Source organism: Helianthus annuus, chromosome 16 (assembly GCF_002127325.2).
Source record: "Helianthus annuus cultivar XRQ/B chromosome 16, HanXRQr2.0-SUNRISE, whole genome shotgun sequence".
NCBI lineage: Eukaryota > Viridiplantae > Streptophyta > Magnoliopsida > Asterales > Asteraceae > Helianthus > Helianthus annuus.
This window is the reverse complement of record NC_035448.2, coordinates 94,349,539-94,365,528: the sequence shown is the minus strand read 5'-3', so window position 1 is coordinate 94,365,528 and position 15,990 is coordinate 94,349,539. Positions and strand designations below refer to the sequence as shown.

Here is a 15,990-nt window from a genome sequence, read left to right as displayed (position 1 = left end):
CATAGAAAAAGAGAAATTAGTCAGTCTTCTTAAAAAACACAAAAACGCGATCGCTTGGAAGCTTGTAGATATTAAGGGAATAAGTCCTTCCATGTGCACGCACAAAATTCTAATGAATGATGATTACAAAACAGTAATTCAACCACAACGAAGAGTAAATCCCAATGTACAAGAAGTGGTTAAAAACGAAGTCATCAAGCTACTTGACGCCGGACTAATCTATCCTATCTCCGATAGTCCATGGGTAAGTCCCGTCCAAGTAGTCCCAAAGAAAGGAGGTATGACGGTAATAACTAACGAGAAAAATGAATTAATACCGACAAGAACCGTCACAGGATGGAGAGTTTATATAGACTATAGGCGATTAAATGAAGCAACAAGGAAAGACCACTTTCCTTTGCCCTTCATTGATCAAATGTTAGAACGACTATCCGGTCATAAATTTTATTGTTTCTTGGATGGTTTTTCAGGTTACTTTCAAATACCAATAGCACCAGAAGACCAAGAGAAAACAACTTTCACATGCCCCTATGGAACTTTCGCATATCGACGCATGCCATTCGGTCTATGTAATGCACCTGCAACATTCCAACGTTGTATGGTAGCCATTTTCCATGATATGATAGAAAAGACAATGGAAGTCTTCATGGACGACTTTTCTATCTTCGGAGACTCATATGATCAATGCCTCGATAACCTCGAACGAATGCTATCCCGATGTGAGGAAACTAACCTCGCCCTTAACTGGGAAAAATGCCATTTCATGGTAACGGAGGGAATAGTACTCGGTCACAAAATCTCAAGCGAAGGTATGGAAGTTGATCGAGCAAAAATAGAAACTATTTCTCGATTACCTCCACCATCCTCCGTTAGAGCAATCAGAAGTTTCTTAGGGCATGCCGGATTTTATAGAAGGTTTATCAAAGACTTTTAAAAAATTTCAAGACCTCTAACAAAATTACTTGAAAAAGATGCACCTTTCATCTTTGACAAGTAATGCAATCAAGCATTTCTAACCCTCAAGGAAATGCTAGTCAATGCACCTATCATGATAGCGTCCGATTGGAAATTTCCTTTCGAAATCATGTGTGATGCAAGTGACTTTGCCGTTGGAGCAGTCTTGGGACAAAGAAAAGAAAAGCATTTCCACCCAATTTATTACGCTAGTAAAACGCTTAACGATGCACAAGAAAATTACACAACTACAGAAAAAGAATTACTAGCTGTGGTATTTGCTTTTGATAAATTTCGTTCTTACCTTCTTCTTTCTAAAACTATAGTCTATACAGATCATGCAGCTATCAGATACCTCTTCAAGAAACAAGACGCAAAACCCTGTTTGATCAGATGGATTCTACTCCTCCAAGAATTCGACATCGAAATCAAGGATAAACGAGGAGCAGAAAACACTGCTGCAGATCACCTTTCACGCCTAGAAGACCCAGCTTTGGAGACGACCAGGGACGAGCAAATCAACGAAAAATTTCCCACGGAATCCTTGGAAATGATGGAGAGTAGACACGAACCATGGTATGCCGACTATGCTAATTATCTAGCTAGCGGTATAGTCACCAAAGAATGGCCGCATCACCAAAGAAAGAAATTCTTTGCTGATGTAAAGCATTACTTTTGGGAAGACCCTTATCTTTTCAAAATGTGTGCCGACCAGCTCATCCGAAGGTGCGTCCATGGTAATGAAGCACGAAGAATTCTCCGTCATTGTCATGAAGGTCCATACGGAGGACATCATGGTGCCGCTAGTACCGCACGAAAGATATTTGATTCAGGATTTTATTGGCCAACCATTTACAAGGATGCACAAAACCTTGTAAAGGCATGTGATGCTTGCCAAAGATCAGGTAATATTTCTTACAAAAACAAAATGCCTCAAAACGGCATTCTCGTTTGTGAAATTTTTGATGTGTGGGGACTCGATTTTATGGGACCTTTCCCACCGTCAAAAGGAAACAAATATATACTTGTGGCAGTCGATTACTTGTCTAAATGGGCGGAGGCCGAAGCTCTTCCAACAAATGATGGAAGAGTAGTGGTAAAATTTCTGAAAAAAATTATTTTCTCGTTTTGGAACACCAAAAGCTTTGATAAGTGATAGAGGTACCCATTTTTGCAATCATCAACTCGAAAAAATATTAACAAGGTATGGGGTCTATCACCGGGTCTCAACAGCGTATCACCCTCAAACAAGTGGGCAAGCCGAAGTGACTAACCGAGGTTTAAAACGAATACTTGGAAAAACCGTAGGTTTAAATAAAAAGGAATGGGCTGACAAATTGGACGATGCTTTATGGGCCTTTCGAACTGCTTATAAAACCACTATAGGCACAACCCCGTATAAGCTCGTCTATGGAAAAAGCTGTCACTTGCCGGTAAAAATAGCTCACAGAGCCTACTGGGCAATAAAAAATGTAAACTTAGACTTAGAAACTACCGGTAAAAATCGATTTTGTCAAATGAATGAATTAGACGAATTAAGGAACTATGCATACTCTAACTCCGAAATTTATAAGGAAAGGATGAAAAATTTACATGATAAATATATTAAGTCTAATGAATTTCGGGTGCGAGATCAAGTTCTGTTGTTTAATTCACGACTTCGATTATTTCCTGGTAAACTAAAATCTAGGTGGTCAGGACCTTTTTCCGTCACCCATGTTTTTCCTCACGGTGCATTAGAAATTAAAGCTCGAAATGGGATACCATTTAAAGTCAATGGCCAACGGCTAAAACTCTACCGAGGGTCCATTGAGGATGAAGAAGAGGAGATCTCACTTTAAACGGTTAACGAATGAAAAGCATCCACATCATACCCAACATGTTACGAACAAGCGAGTGTACATAAAAAACCGGTAAGTCTTCTAACCATTTTTCGGAAAAAGGGGCATGCACACGAGCACGTTAAAAAAATAAAAAAAAAAATAATTTATTTTTGCTCGGCACGAGGCCGTGTCCGCTGGACATGGGGCCGTGACGAGGCAACTGTCGGGATAAAACCCTCTTTTCATAACAGTTACCTCATTCCACACGCCCCGTTTTGCCGAAAACGCTCTGGTTCCAGGCGATTTTCCGCAGATTTTCGACGTCACCTCCACGTTTAACAACATCAAGGTATGATTCTATCATCATTAGTAGTTAGATTAGTCACTTGCATGTAGTTAAACATCAAAAATTTGGGGAAAAATCTAGGGTTCTTCAAATTCATCCGGATCGAACTTCAAATTTTTGATGCAATCTGTTAGTAGTAGTGTAGATTAGTATGATAGGAAGTAAATACACTTCAATTGTTGATAGATTTGTCCGATTTCTCACTAAAACCTCAAACCCTTGTTTTTGAACCGAAAAAGATGAAATTGGAAGGGTAAACGGGTTGTTTTGGGAAAAACGACACTTAGGGTTTCATTTTCGGGGAAAACCGCAACTACTTGGCTAAAAATTTTCAGATTTTCGGGACCGGGACGAAAAATGAAGTTTTTAGGTTACAGACGCCTGGACACGGGGCCGTGTCCGCTGAACACGGGGCCGTGTCCAGCCTACCGTTTGCAGTTTCTTTAAAAATCTCATTGTTTCGTGCTAATTTTTGGTGTATTCTTTCAGATGGAAAAGTTCACAAGGTTCAATGCGAGCGAGCTCGATGCTAGGGCAAGATACGAAATACTTCAAACAAGACCCGAGGAGTACCCCAGACGAGCATGCACGGACCTGTTAACCATGGTGAACCAACTGGACCGATTCAACAACATCGTTACAGGACCACTAGCAGTTGCATTGAACACTTGGCTCCGATCGGTGCATCAATGCACCATGGAGTTCTACAGTACTTTCACCTTTACTTCGAGGTGTGACCCGTTCGACAATGAAGGGGTCGCATTTCGGTGCGGCGGGACAAAGTACTCGATCTCCATGGCACAGTTTGGATCTATAATAGGACTGTACGGGGAAGAGGAATCGGGAAATGAGGAGAATACCGGGGGATTACGAGACTTGGATGAAAATGAACGTCAAGCCGCATGGGCTCAAATCGGTGAAGGACTACAACCCTAGCAGCACCAAGAGTACTAAGCTGAGGGACCCGCTCTACCGCTACATTCACAGGCTCCTCACCTACTCTCTTAACCAACGTCACGACAGTAGTGGCGTTGTAGGGTTGAAAGACTTGGTTGTCCTTCACTGTATCCACAACCGGAAGCCTCTCGATGTTCCATATCTCCTGTTACGAAACATGCATCTCAATCGCCTTGCTCGCGCTCCAACACCTATCTTCTTCGGGGGGTGGGTGTATCGTCTTTTCAAGCATTTCACGAGAATTCCGAGGTCCTTTGAAAGAAGTCCATGGTCGGGACGAGTTGACTATCACATTTGCCGAGCCATGAACTTACTGTATGAGGCGGAAGACGGGACGGTGAGCTTCCAAAGGGCACAAGGCTATGCATGGAACCCACAGGAGGCCCTAGTTCTTCACGCACCACCTCCCCACTACCAGTACCAACCCCATGGTAATCCGGATCAATCCTCCTCACAAGGAGGTGGTTTTCCTAACTTCCAAAGCTTACATGATCTTTTGCAGGAAAATCTCATGTGTAACAGGAACACCTACAACCTCGCCAACAACACATACCACCGGGTCGGAGCTATGGAACGCAACATCAACGATATACAAGACGATATCGGTAGCATCCGGGAGTATATGGCGGGGCATGGGGATGGAGGTGATGATAGTGATGAAGACATGGAGTAGGAGGTTTGAAGGAACAGAAGCGGGTTGATGGCGAGCCCACAGGTTTAAGTCCCTTTTTCTATCGAACAGTTTATGGCCTGCGTGCCAAGTGTTGAACAATTTACTTTCCTTGACTACTTTTATTTTCCGTTTTATTTTTCTTTTACTTTATGCTTGAGACAATTAACTATGGTAATGTAGGATGTTTGTGTTGCTTGGTGTGGTATTAAGTGATGAAACAGGTACAAACCGAGGCTTGGAGTGCTAGACCTTAGCACTTATACGCCCAAAATGGAGAAACCGGGGGAAGAAACCTGTCTTTTTAGGCTTACAGACTGTCCACACGGGGACGTGTCCAGCCGACACGCCCCCGTGTTCACCTCCCAGACCTGCTGTTTGGTTACTGTCCTGCAAATTTTTGCCAGGCACGGGGCCGTGCCTAACCAACACGCCCCCGTGTTCGCCTTCTGTAAGTTTTCGTTACTGGCAGTTCACCACGGGGTCGTGTCCAACGGACACGGGGCCGTGTCCAGACTGCCAGTAACATAAACCTTTACTTTTTAACACCACATTACACATCCAATCAACCTAAAAATTTATTTTTGGGACACATTGAGGACATTGTGTAATTTAAGTGTGGGGGGGAAGCTAAAACTTTGAAATTTTGCAAGTCCTATTAACAAGCCTTACACAAAACTCTATTGGAACCGCTAATCACCCTAAATTTTTTTTTTCAAAAACTTTTCGTTTTTTTTACTTGTCTTGGTTTAATTTGGGAATAACAAGTTCTAAAAAGGTTATATTTTTACAAATTTACAACCGATAGCGTCGTGATAAAAAGAACCAACATAAGAAAATTATGAAACGGCATGACAAGCTTGGTTAAAATTCGATTATATATATATTTGATCACATAAAAACCCATTCCCACAAAAGTGAGTTTTGAGCCTTTATTGAGCATACAAATTTACATCTTTAAGACTAAATGCTCATTTTTCGTTTCTTGTGTGAATAGCCGCTTGGTTCTTACGACTCTAGAACTTGCCACGACGATTCATTCCCGGTCCTTACCAACTTAAACCCAAGTAAGTAAATGATGGAGGCATTAGAACTAACCATTTTTTTTCTACACCATTATTTTTCAATTTTTTTACCACCTACCCAAAATCCCCCTAGTTAACCCCTTTGAGCCTAAACCTTTCATTTCTTTACCCTAAAACCCTTTTTACCCACAAAAAAAACCCCCTTTTTATTTTCACCCTTTATTTTAGTAACAAGCTCGGTTTTTCGTGTGTTACCAAAAAAAAATGATGAAGTTAGAAATAAACAAACAAAGCTATTAAAACAAAAAGCTTGTTTGGAGAAATACTTCAAAATAAAAAGTCAATAAAACAAAGTGTTTCACGAAAACCGACGCTTTTTACGCTTTTCGCCCTTTTACTAACCACTAACCCAACCACCCACCTTTAGTCCAAGCCTGACCCTTCACCCAAAAAGCCCTCTTGATATTTACAAAGGTATAAAGTTAAAAAGGAGGAGGATTGATTGCTTGGCAAGCTTATGGTAGGAATAAGTTCCATGCCGCTCTCGAGTGATTCACTACAAATACACCTTCGGCCGAGTGTTGAGTGATTCCCCGTGAGGTATGTGAACTTGTATATAAATGAAATTTTAAAAAGGCATGCTATGCCCAAATAAGTAATTTCTCTTATGAAACGTTCTAAATAAATCATAACGAATATGATTGTAAATAAATAAAAATAAAACAAAAAAGATCTTGGATTCCCGACACTCTATGACAAGCCAAAAACCTTCTCTTCTACCCATTCCATTTGGGAGTGTAAGCCACATATTAAAGAGTTTGCTTGAGGACACGCAAAAGTTCAAGTGTGGGGGTATTTGATGTGTGTAAAATGCAACATATAAATTACATCAAATGAGGCATAAAACTAACCCTTTTTAAGTACTAATGTTGGAAAAAGAGTGTTTTTGTCTTCCTTTTGTATTTTCAGGATAAAATGAGCTCAAATTCACAAAAGAAGCAAAAAGACAGCTAAATCTAACATAAATACAAGAAAAGGAACAAAAGTGGATTGCCCGACCCCTCAACGGCATCTTCCCAAGCAGAATAGAGAAGTCAGAAGACTGAACACGCCCCGTGCTCAGCCAGCACGGGGCCGTGCCCAAGAAGCAGCAGAAAAGACAAACCTATAGAAGCTTCTATTGCCCACCACGGGGCCGTGTCCAGTGAGCACGGGGGCGTGGCGAAAGTACAGCAGGCGCATTAATTGTAATTGCGAATTACAATTAATGAAGAGAGATAGTGTCAGACAGGCACGGGGGCGCATTAATTGTAATTGCGAATTACAATTAATGAAGAGAGATAGTGTCAGACGGGCACGGGGGCGTGTCCAGCGGACACGGGGCCGTGCCCAGCCTTCTGTTCAGCCTATAAATAGGAGTGCTTGGCTTCATTTCAACTCATCCCTTGGCACACCACCTCTCTCACACTTCATCCACCACCCACCACCACCATAACACCATCATCCACCACCATCATCCATTGTCCATCATAGAGTGTGTGAGTCGTCTCGGGATCCAAGATTGATCGTAAGAGTTCTTGACAATCAAGGCCATGTTTGCCTAAGTCTCTTACATCACTTGGTGAAGACAAGTGTTTAGTATAATACTTTTTATTTTTAATCTTTTGCACTTTTTATTTGGTTTTGTATTAATGACTTTAATAACTAGTTGCTTATGTTGAAGGTGATCTTTCCTTATCGTTTGTCCGTGGTGTCTTGGCATTATTTTACTGTCTATATAAAATAAAAGATTTTCACCATTCATACCTCCACGGTCTATATGGAGGTATGTTGGCTACCTGGTCGGGGGTTAAGGGAACGGTTTGGTAAGGGTCTTGCCCTTGTTCAGCGTTTAAAGGTCCTGCAAGGGACCTTGGTCAAATTTAGTAGGATCTCCTTCAATGCCCATAGGTATTGGATGGCGGGGATCCAAACTCTTTGACCCCCTCATAAGTTAACTACTATTAATACTATAACCCGGCTATTTAGGACTGTATCCCTGCTGACTCAGACTACTTAGTCGAGGGTAACGTCACCGCCAAAAGCGGGGCCTACCATAATTTGCATTAATAACTTAATTCATTATCTTCCAATAATCCAACCCTTTAGGATTGTATCCTTGCTGACTCAAACTACTGGGTTGAGGGTAACGTCGCCTTCAAAAGAGGGGCCTACTACAATAACTAAGATAATCTCTTAAACAAGTGCAAAAGTGCGAAAATAATCAAAGGTTATACTAATACACGAGTCGGATCCAAGTGATTCATCTTGTCTATCTGTTTTTATTTTTATTTTATTTTTCAGCATTTAGTTAGTTTTATTTTCTTAGTTTAAAAACCTTTTCTAACTTTTTGATTTGATTAGACGTTGAGGATAAACCGGTACTAAAAGCTCTTGTGTCCTTGGACGACCTCGGTATCTTACCAATACTATACTACGTCCACGATGGGTGCACTTGCCCATATGTGTGTTTAGTGTTAGTAAATATCGTGTTTTATAAATTTAAACTTGGCTAAAAGTGTAAAAAGGGCTTAAATATACATTTAAATTATATTACACTTCGCACACATCAGTCATCAACCATTATTCCATCACTAGTGATGAATTTTAGTGGAAATGGTCAGCACCTGTGATGGAATTCCATCACTCACAACCTTTTTTATTTTTTTAAAAAATTATAAATTAACAATAAAACACTAAAATTATAAATTATTAATTTCATTTAAATTAAAACATATTAGTTCAATTAAACATACTAGAAATAGTTTAGACTACAACAAAAAATAAAAATATACATAAAGAAAATCTACTCCTCGTCCAAATCAGGAAATTCCAAACCTAAAAAACCTACAAGGTCAATTAAATCGTATCTCAATCAAAAGTGAATTTTCTTCATCACGCAAGTCTTGCAGGATATTTTCGGGAACGTGAACTTGTGTAGGAGGATCCGGCACCCAATCTGGAGATATTGCACGTCCGTCTTGTTTGATTAGCATATTGTGCAATATGATACATGCATATACTATGCTATGTGTATTGATTTCATATTCATCACACGAACCGGTCGGTTTAGTATGCCCCATCTACCCTTTAAAACACTAAAAACCCATTTGTGAAATATGTAGAATGTGTGATATATGTTTGTGTTTTGGTGTGGGTGAAATAGTATAAAAATGTGAAGTATACATATGTAAGATTGTTTAAAGGTTTTTTTTTTTAATTAAATGTAACGTTAAAAAAAACGGTCATAACAACAAAACGGTCAAATTTTTTAAACTTCAACGCGCCAAAAAGATAACGCGTTTTTTGTTTAACGCGTGAAGAATAAGGGGTGGTGGCGATGTTTTGTCAATGATAACGCATAATGGGATGGTATCACAGACCAGACCACACCCCAGGTGCCCTAACCCCAGAACCAAATCAAAGTTAAAACTTGGGAACACAACACAACCAATTTATCCAATGACACATTTTTTATATTGACTTTTGATGACACGCTATCCAATCCAACCCGGATCCGTGAATAAAAAAAGGCTAGTTTGGCAAAAGAGCAATTTCCGGTTGACAAAACCTCTTTTCTGGCTTTCATTTCCGGTCAAGTTTCAACTCTCAGGTTACATCTCCCACAACCCTTTTTCAAACACCAATTTCCGGTTTATATCTTACTTCGTTTCAGTGTGCTGGAATCAATGGGCAGTACACCTGAAGAAGCGGTCGATTTGAACAAAACAGAGTGCGAGGAGGAGGAAGAGGAGGAGGTGAAGATAAAGTACAAAGGTGTACGGCAGCGGAAGTCAGGAAAGTTCGTTGCGGAGATCGGAGATCCGCATAAACGCCGTAACATTTGGTTAGGTACCTTCGATTCTCCCATTGAAGCTGCTAAAGCTTATGATAAAGTCGCTTTTCAAATGCGTGGCTCCAACGCCAGCCTTAATTTCCCACTTCACTACGGCCTTTCACCGGAGGAATCACCCCAAACTCAAGCTAAAACCGCCGGCCGGAAAAGAAAGCAGGATACAACTGTAACGCTGGTAAAGACTTCCCCCAAACATAACGGCAGTCCCATTAACGCCGTCAAATTACATGACGCTTTTGGGTATGTTTAACGGTCACTCACCAGAAATTTATTATTTTCTTTTTAGATAGATAGATAGATAAAGGCATCCAAATTACCTTTTACCCTTGTAAGTGAGTAGTTAACTTGTGTTTTCTCAGCTGCCGGTAAACTTAACCGACGTGATCATTTCTTCTGGTTGTACACAATGCAGGCCGTCAGCACACGGTTCCCTCACTTCTCCCCGTCAGTCAACACCGGTAATGTCTCTCCCCAACTATTATCAACCTATATTTGACGGTTCTGATTAACTGTGTGTAAGTGTATCTTGTTGGTAGAGGGAGAATTTTAAGTGGACGGATCAATGGCTTTGCACTATGTGTGATATTTTAAACAAACACATTGCGGACAATGGTCGAAATTGTCCGTTTAATTGGGCTGATCATCAGCTAGAATTGGAAAACATTTGTCATCATAAGTTTAAGACTGTATTAGCTTTAAGAAGCAAGTATGATGCAATGAGAGTAAGGCATAATCTTTGGAAGTCGTTGACGAATGGTGAAAGCGGTCTTCGTCGTAATGAAATTACTGGCAAGCTGGATTGTTCGGATGATTGGTGGGAAAAGAAATTTAAGGTAATATTGTTTAAAATTTTAAGTCATTCAAAACTTTTGTTATTTTGAAATCTAATGGTTAGATGGGCAGGTAAACCCGGATTTTAAAAGAATTCGGAGGAACCAACCGTCCAGGGAGTTGCAGGAGGCGTGGGATCTGTTATTTGACAACGTAGTTCCCAGTGCGGTAGATTGTGTAGACCTAAATAAGTCAAATCAGGTACATCATGTGAATCTTGAGGAGAAGGATGATGTTTCTTCCGAACGCACACTAAACTCTTCTCAGGTTGGAAACCTGGAAACTCAAGAGGTCACTTCTTTTTCAAATTTTGTAAATGGGGTGAGACGTGAAGAGGGTCCAGCACCAAACCAAGGTGACAGATGTACACCGTCTGAAAAGATTGTCAAAACGAGTCCTGAACCTAAATCTACTCAGATGGAGTGCAAGACAACTGAGTCGGAGAGGGCTACAATGCTTAAGGAGTTTATGACCCGTCAAAATGCTACTCAACAAAGTGCTTTGAAAATGCACGTCAATCAAGTCGGTGATTGTAGTATTAGCGCATCGATAGGTGTGATTAACCGTATGGTTGAAAAAGGATTAATGACAGCATGTAGTGAGTTGTGGTGCTTTGCAGTGAATTTGTTTGAGGATAGTGTGAAAAGAGAGTTGTTTATGAGTCTGCCGGACGATGTTGGCAGGCTGGCTTGGCTGCAGTATAAGCATAATCTAGGCAACTAAAGTAAAGTTTCTTTCTATGTAGCTAATGTAAGGTAATGGCTTCATTTTGTTTTGTTTATGCCATATTGTAGTTTTGGTTTGGAGACTTGCCTTATTTTGAATTTGATGTCTTGGTATTATAACTATTTTTAATGCTACTTACACACGCGTTTAATATGGAACCAATTTTAGGCAGATAACTGTGAATCGCATACGCACTTATCATAAAAACTGGAAAGTAGTTGCATATCTTTTTTATGTATTCCTCCTTGCTTTCTCCATCCCCTTTATAAGCATGCAACATTTGCTTACAAATATTCTCATCTCATGATTAGAAGGATTACCTATAAGCATTTGTATCAAATCAAGGAACTTGATGTAAAGGCCAACTTGTTATAGGTAGTCTCACTACTAAGAGAAGTGGATTTCCGACAACAATCAGTTGCAGGTTCAGTTGTACACTAAAGCTCCAAGTCTGAAGAATGGATCTTATAAGTGCCTATTATTCTACTTTTGGCTTCGATGTAGGTTATTTTTGTAACAATATTCTTGGTTCTCTTTTGAAATAGGAGAAGGTGGCATTCCAGATTCAAGTTTTCTTTAATTGCGCCCCCTCTGCTTTTCTTCTCTCATCCTTGGCTCCTTTGCTACTTGGTCATATCTAATAAGAAAACTTCCATTGCTAAGTTTACCTTTGTAACAACAACCTGGTCCAATTCTTTAAAAGTTGGATCAGCAACAACATTAGTACTTAGTGTCCGTTGCGGCAAATATGTGATCAACAAAAGTCATCCTTTGGGGTTCAGAAGCAACATAATTTATTTTTTTAAAACAATAATAGTAAATAGAGTAAATTACAAGTTTTGTCCTTTATATTTGTCTCAAATTTCAGGCGCTGTCCTTTACCTTTAAAATTGACGGGTTCTGTCCTTAATGTATGAAAATCTTGCAAGTTATGTCCTTTAGGCCAAACCCAGTTAGATTTTTTTGTTAAATCTCGTTACCCCAAGGGTATTTTAGTCTTTTTACCCTGTTTATTTAGTATTATTAAAAAAATAAACCAAATAATTTTCAAAGTTTTAATTATTTTTAACTATATATATATATTTATATAGAAATCAGCAACCACCATTCAACCACCCTCCACCACCACCAATCCACCACCACCACCATCAATCAACAACCGCTGTCAGTCACCACCGCCACCACCCTCCATCATCTACAACCACCATCACCACCATCATCTCCAAATCAACTCCCCTACCTAAAAACCCCCAAAACCAATCAAAGCATGTTACCCAACCCAATTCTCTGTTTCCCAAACCAAATTTCATCCCTATTATTCAACAATTCTCCAAATTTTCAACACCCAATTTCTAGATTAATAACCCAATTTGATGCATTTAGCCACTTGCCTCAAGAAATGCGCCACACACTCTAGAAAGGTAACCCAGAAAATGACTAAGTTTGATGCACCCTGTTTTATTACATTAAGTTCAGAAATGCGCCTCATTCAATCATGAAATCTAGAAACATAAGCAGATCCAAGCAGTTCACCTCTCGAATCTTATGCACATCTACACAAACAAGCAGTTAACCAATATGCAAATCAAGAGCACCATAATACAAGCAATGGCACTTAAAAAGAACTTTTTAGAATTTGATTACATGCTTTACTACAACAGCCACTTACACTCAAGAAATCTCAAGAACAATAATCTTAGCAACTCAAAATATAACAAAAACGTGATACACACCTGCTGCTTCGAGGGACTACAAACCGGAGGCTTCGATGGTCCGCCGTAGTGCCTCTGCCGTCGCCGCCGTGCTCCGCCGCCACTGTCGCCGCCGGGAGTGGCGGTGCTGCTCTGTCTTCCTGATCTTGTTGCCGCCGCTACTGCCATTAATCTCCAGAAAGAACGGGGACCGTGGGGTGTTTTAAAGTGAAATGGGGTTGGGGTTGCCATTAATCTTCCTGATCTTGTTGTCGCCGCTACTGCCAATTAACTGCTTGTTGATGAAATGGGGGTATTATCAGGGTTTTAAGAGGGGAAGCACAAGTGGGGAGGGGAAATGACTGTTTTACCCTCGTGTGCAATGCGTGTGACATAATTTAACAGAAAATTCTAACTGGGTTTGCCCTAAAGGACATAACGTGCAACATTTTCATACATTAAGGACAAAACCCGTCAATTTTAAAGATAAAGGACAGCGCCTGAAATTTGAGACAAACATAAAGAACAAAACTTGTAATTTACTCTAGTAAATAATAGTAAAGTATATAGAATTTATTTTATTTCTAAAAATTAATGAAAATCAACAATAAAGGTTTTTCCTTTCTGACTATTTATCATTTTCGATACTCCATATTAATTCTACTTGATCTTAATCTTAAGCTGTTTGTATATGAGTGTATTTGAAAAAAAAATATTAAAAATGATGAAAAGGTCCAAGGGGCACTCCCCAACCTACCCAAAGTATTGAAATTAAACAAGGCTCAAATTATCTACACACCAAGTGTGTAGATAGCTAATCCAAAAAGGTGTTTTTTGTTCTATGTGCATACCCTGCAGTGTCGAGCTGTGGCCAAAGTACGACGTTTTAGTCCGATCAACCAGACAAAGACTGACGGGTGTCTGACGGGTCCGTTGACCGGACCAAAACGCCGAGCTTTAGCCGCGTTTTGGTCCTGTCAACCAGACCGGGTGTCAGTCTTTTGTCTGGTTGATAGGACCAAAACGCGGCCAAAGCTCGGCGTTTTGGTCCGGTCAACAGACCCGTCAGACACCCGTCAGTCTTTGTCTGGTTGACCGGACCAAAACGCCGCGCTTTGGCCACAGCTCGACACTGCAGGGTGTGCATATAAGACAAAAAACACATTTTTGGTGTGCCAATAGGCAAATGGGTGTGCAAATAGGTACACCCAACAAATTAATGAAGAAGAGCCAAGTCTTTTTTACTAAATTGGACCCAAAGTACCCAAATCAATCACATCGGTATTCTCAAACGACCCAAATCAATCAATCACATCAAAAGTTGAAGTGTAACACCCCGACTCAGATAGGGCTGACGTGTCACTATTACAGATATCAAAAACCAAACACAATTCATTTAACGAAGGAAAATTGAGTTCGAAGATAAACAAAAGTCTTAAAACAGACCAAGAAATCCTAAGCCTTAATTAATTTAAATACTGAATTAAACAAAAACCTTTATTCTTGAACTGCATTTTACTCTCATCATCACTGGTTCCACAAGTTCCCCCGATTACCTGACAACAAAAAGACAACACAACAAAGAAAACTACGGCTGAGCCAAAGGTTGCTCAGTAACGGAAGAATCAACCGTACAAGTAAAGAATAGACATAATAAAGTATGAAACTCAAACAGATTTTATTTCAACTTGTCACACCCAACCGATGGCGAAATCATCAGGGCACGGGACTGAGCGAAACAAATTGTCCAGAAGATTCCATAACAATTATCATTACTATTCAATTTAAGATAACATGTCCCATACCATGTCTTAAACAGTAAACAAATTATTACAGACAAAATCCAGGCAAATAGTTCTATTCCGACAACTCAGATTTTAATAGAGCAATTGTTTATCTGCTTCTAGAGACGCCTGATTACATTAGTACAGACAACTATTTGTTGGCCTCTAGAAACTTATTATAGCCTCGCTTTCCTAGCAGCTAAGCATCCTAAATACCTGTCACATACGTTAAAATAAAAGTCAATACACATGGTGTAAAGGTGAGCATACAAGTTTGATAGTATCATAGAGAGTTCGAAATAGTTTACGCATAACCAGCACGTACACAGGGAAAAACGAAGCATGTTAATTATCGACATGGATCTATCGATACCAATGACTGCGGGTTGACTGCCCAAGGCAGTTCGTAATACATGATCACCACCGTAATCCATGCAAATAATTGTCCTTAACAACCCCTGTGTGAACGGGTGCTGAGTCCAAACTATAGTACTATCGTCGTTAAGGCAGGTAGACAGCATTCCACGTGTAAAAATAACAACAAGTATTCATTTAGTCACGTATACATGCAGTAACGGTTAGCGTTTAAAGTATTGCGTAGTGTGTTCGATTGTGAATTTGTATAAGTAATGTATGTAACACCCAAAAGTGCATAAAGCAAAAAGGGATCGAGTATACTCACAGCGGTTGGATGGATCGAAGGAAGCGCTTGAGAGTAAGGTTAGCCTGATTATAATGATATCATATCGATAAGTAACGCATAAAACGAACACAAGTGTTGAGGGGTCGAAGGGTAGTTCGGTTGAATGGTAATCCGATCGGACGGCCAATTCGTGCGAATGATAATCCATTCGGATGGTTATCCAGTCGGACGGTACTCCGGTTGGATGACTATTCGAGTGGATTGTTTCTTCCTATGAGAATGATGTGTTTGTGTATGATGGTTTGACTTTTGAAGTTTTTGTTGTAGCATTTGAAAACATTTAAGTATCTCTATCTTTCAGGCCGGTCGACTGGACGGTAGTCCGATCGGACGGTAATCCGATAGGTTGACACTTCAGTGAGAACAAGTTCACAGCAGGTTGTCACTCGATCGGACAGCAGTCTGGTCGGGTGGCATCACTAGTGCATTGAACATGTTTGAAAAATCGGTTAAGTGTTAAAGTCAAGTATCTCATGATCCGAAGAGTAATCTGGTCGGATGGTAGTCCGGTCGGATAGCAATTCGTTCAATACTCAACTTTAAATGAGGTTAACTAAATGTGGGACCCAAAGTGTCGGTCGTTCG

The 15,990-nt window shown here is 40.1% G+C and overlaps 1 protein-coding gene and 1 long non-coding RNA gene across 4 annotated transcripts; one reads left to right on the top strand and one right to left on the bottom strand.

The window, feature by feature from the left end:
• The first annotated feature begins 9,191 nt into the window (after positions 1-9,191).
• Positions 9,192-11,365, top strand: LOC110915679. 3 transcript variants are annotated; one of them, XM_022160409.2, is made up of 5 exons: positions 9,192-9,427; positions 9,491-9,910; positions 10,083-10,128; positions 10,207-10,503; positions 10,574-11,365. In XM_022160409.2, the coding sequence occupies exons 2-5, from the start codon at positions 9,504-9,506 to the stop codon at positions 11,222-11,224; spliced, it is 1,401 nt and encodes a 466-aa protein (XP_022016101.1). In that variant the 5' UTR covers positions 9,192-9,427; positions 9,491-9,503; the 3' UTR covers positions 11,225-11,365. The 3 variants fall into 3 exon arrangements, with proteins under 3 accessions (XP_022016101.1, XP_022016099.1, XP_022016102.1); XM_022160410.2 differs by having other exon boundaries at positions 9,194-9,427; positions 9,512-9,910; XM_022160407.2 differs by having other exon boundaries at positions 9,192-9,910.
• A 1,191-nt stretch (positions 11,366-12,556) lies between these two features.
• On the bottom strand, positions 12,557-13,235 carry LOC110915680. Its single transcript, XR_002579159.2, has 2 exons — positions 12,961-13,235; positions 12,557-12,780 (listed from the first exon to the last, which is right to left on the bottom strand). It is a non-coding gene; the product is annotated as an uncharacterized LOC110915680 (long non-coding RNA).
• Positions 13,236-15,990: the final 2,755 nt, after the last annotated feature.

Bases quoted from the DNA above. Each gene is read 5' to 3' on its own strand.
- LOC110915679 (XM_022160409.2), top strand. From the start codon at position 9,504: ATGGGCAGTACACCTGAAGAAGCGGTCGATTTGAACAAAACAGAGTGC. The intron at 9,911-10,082 runs GTATGTTTAACG...TACACAATGCAG, and splicing joins AAATTACATGACGCTTTTGG to GCCGTCAGCACACGGTTCCC. The intron at 10,129-10,206 runs GTAATGTCTCTC...TCTTGTTGGTAG, and splicing joins CTCCCCGTCAGTCAACACCG to AGGGAGAATTTTAAGTGGAC.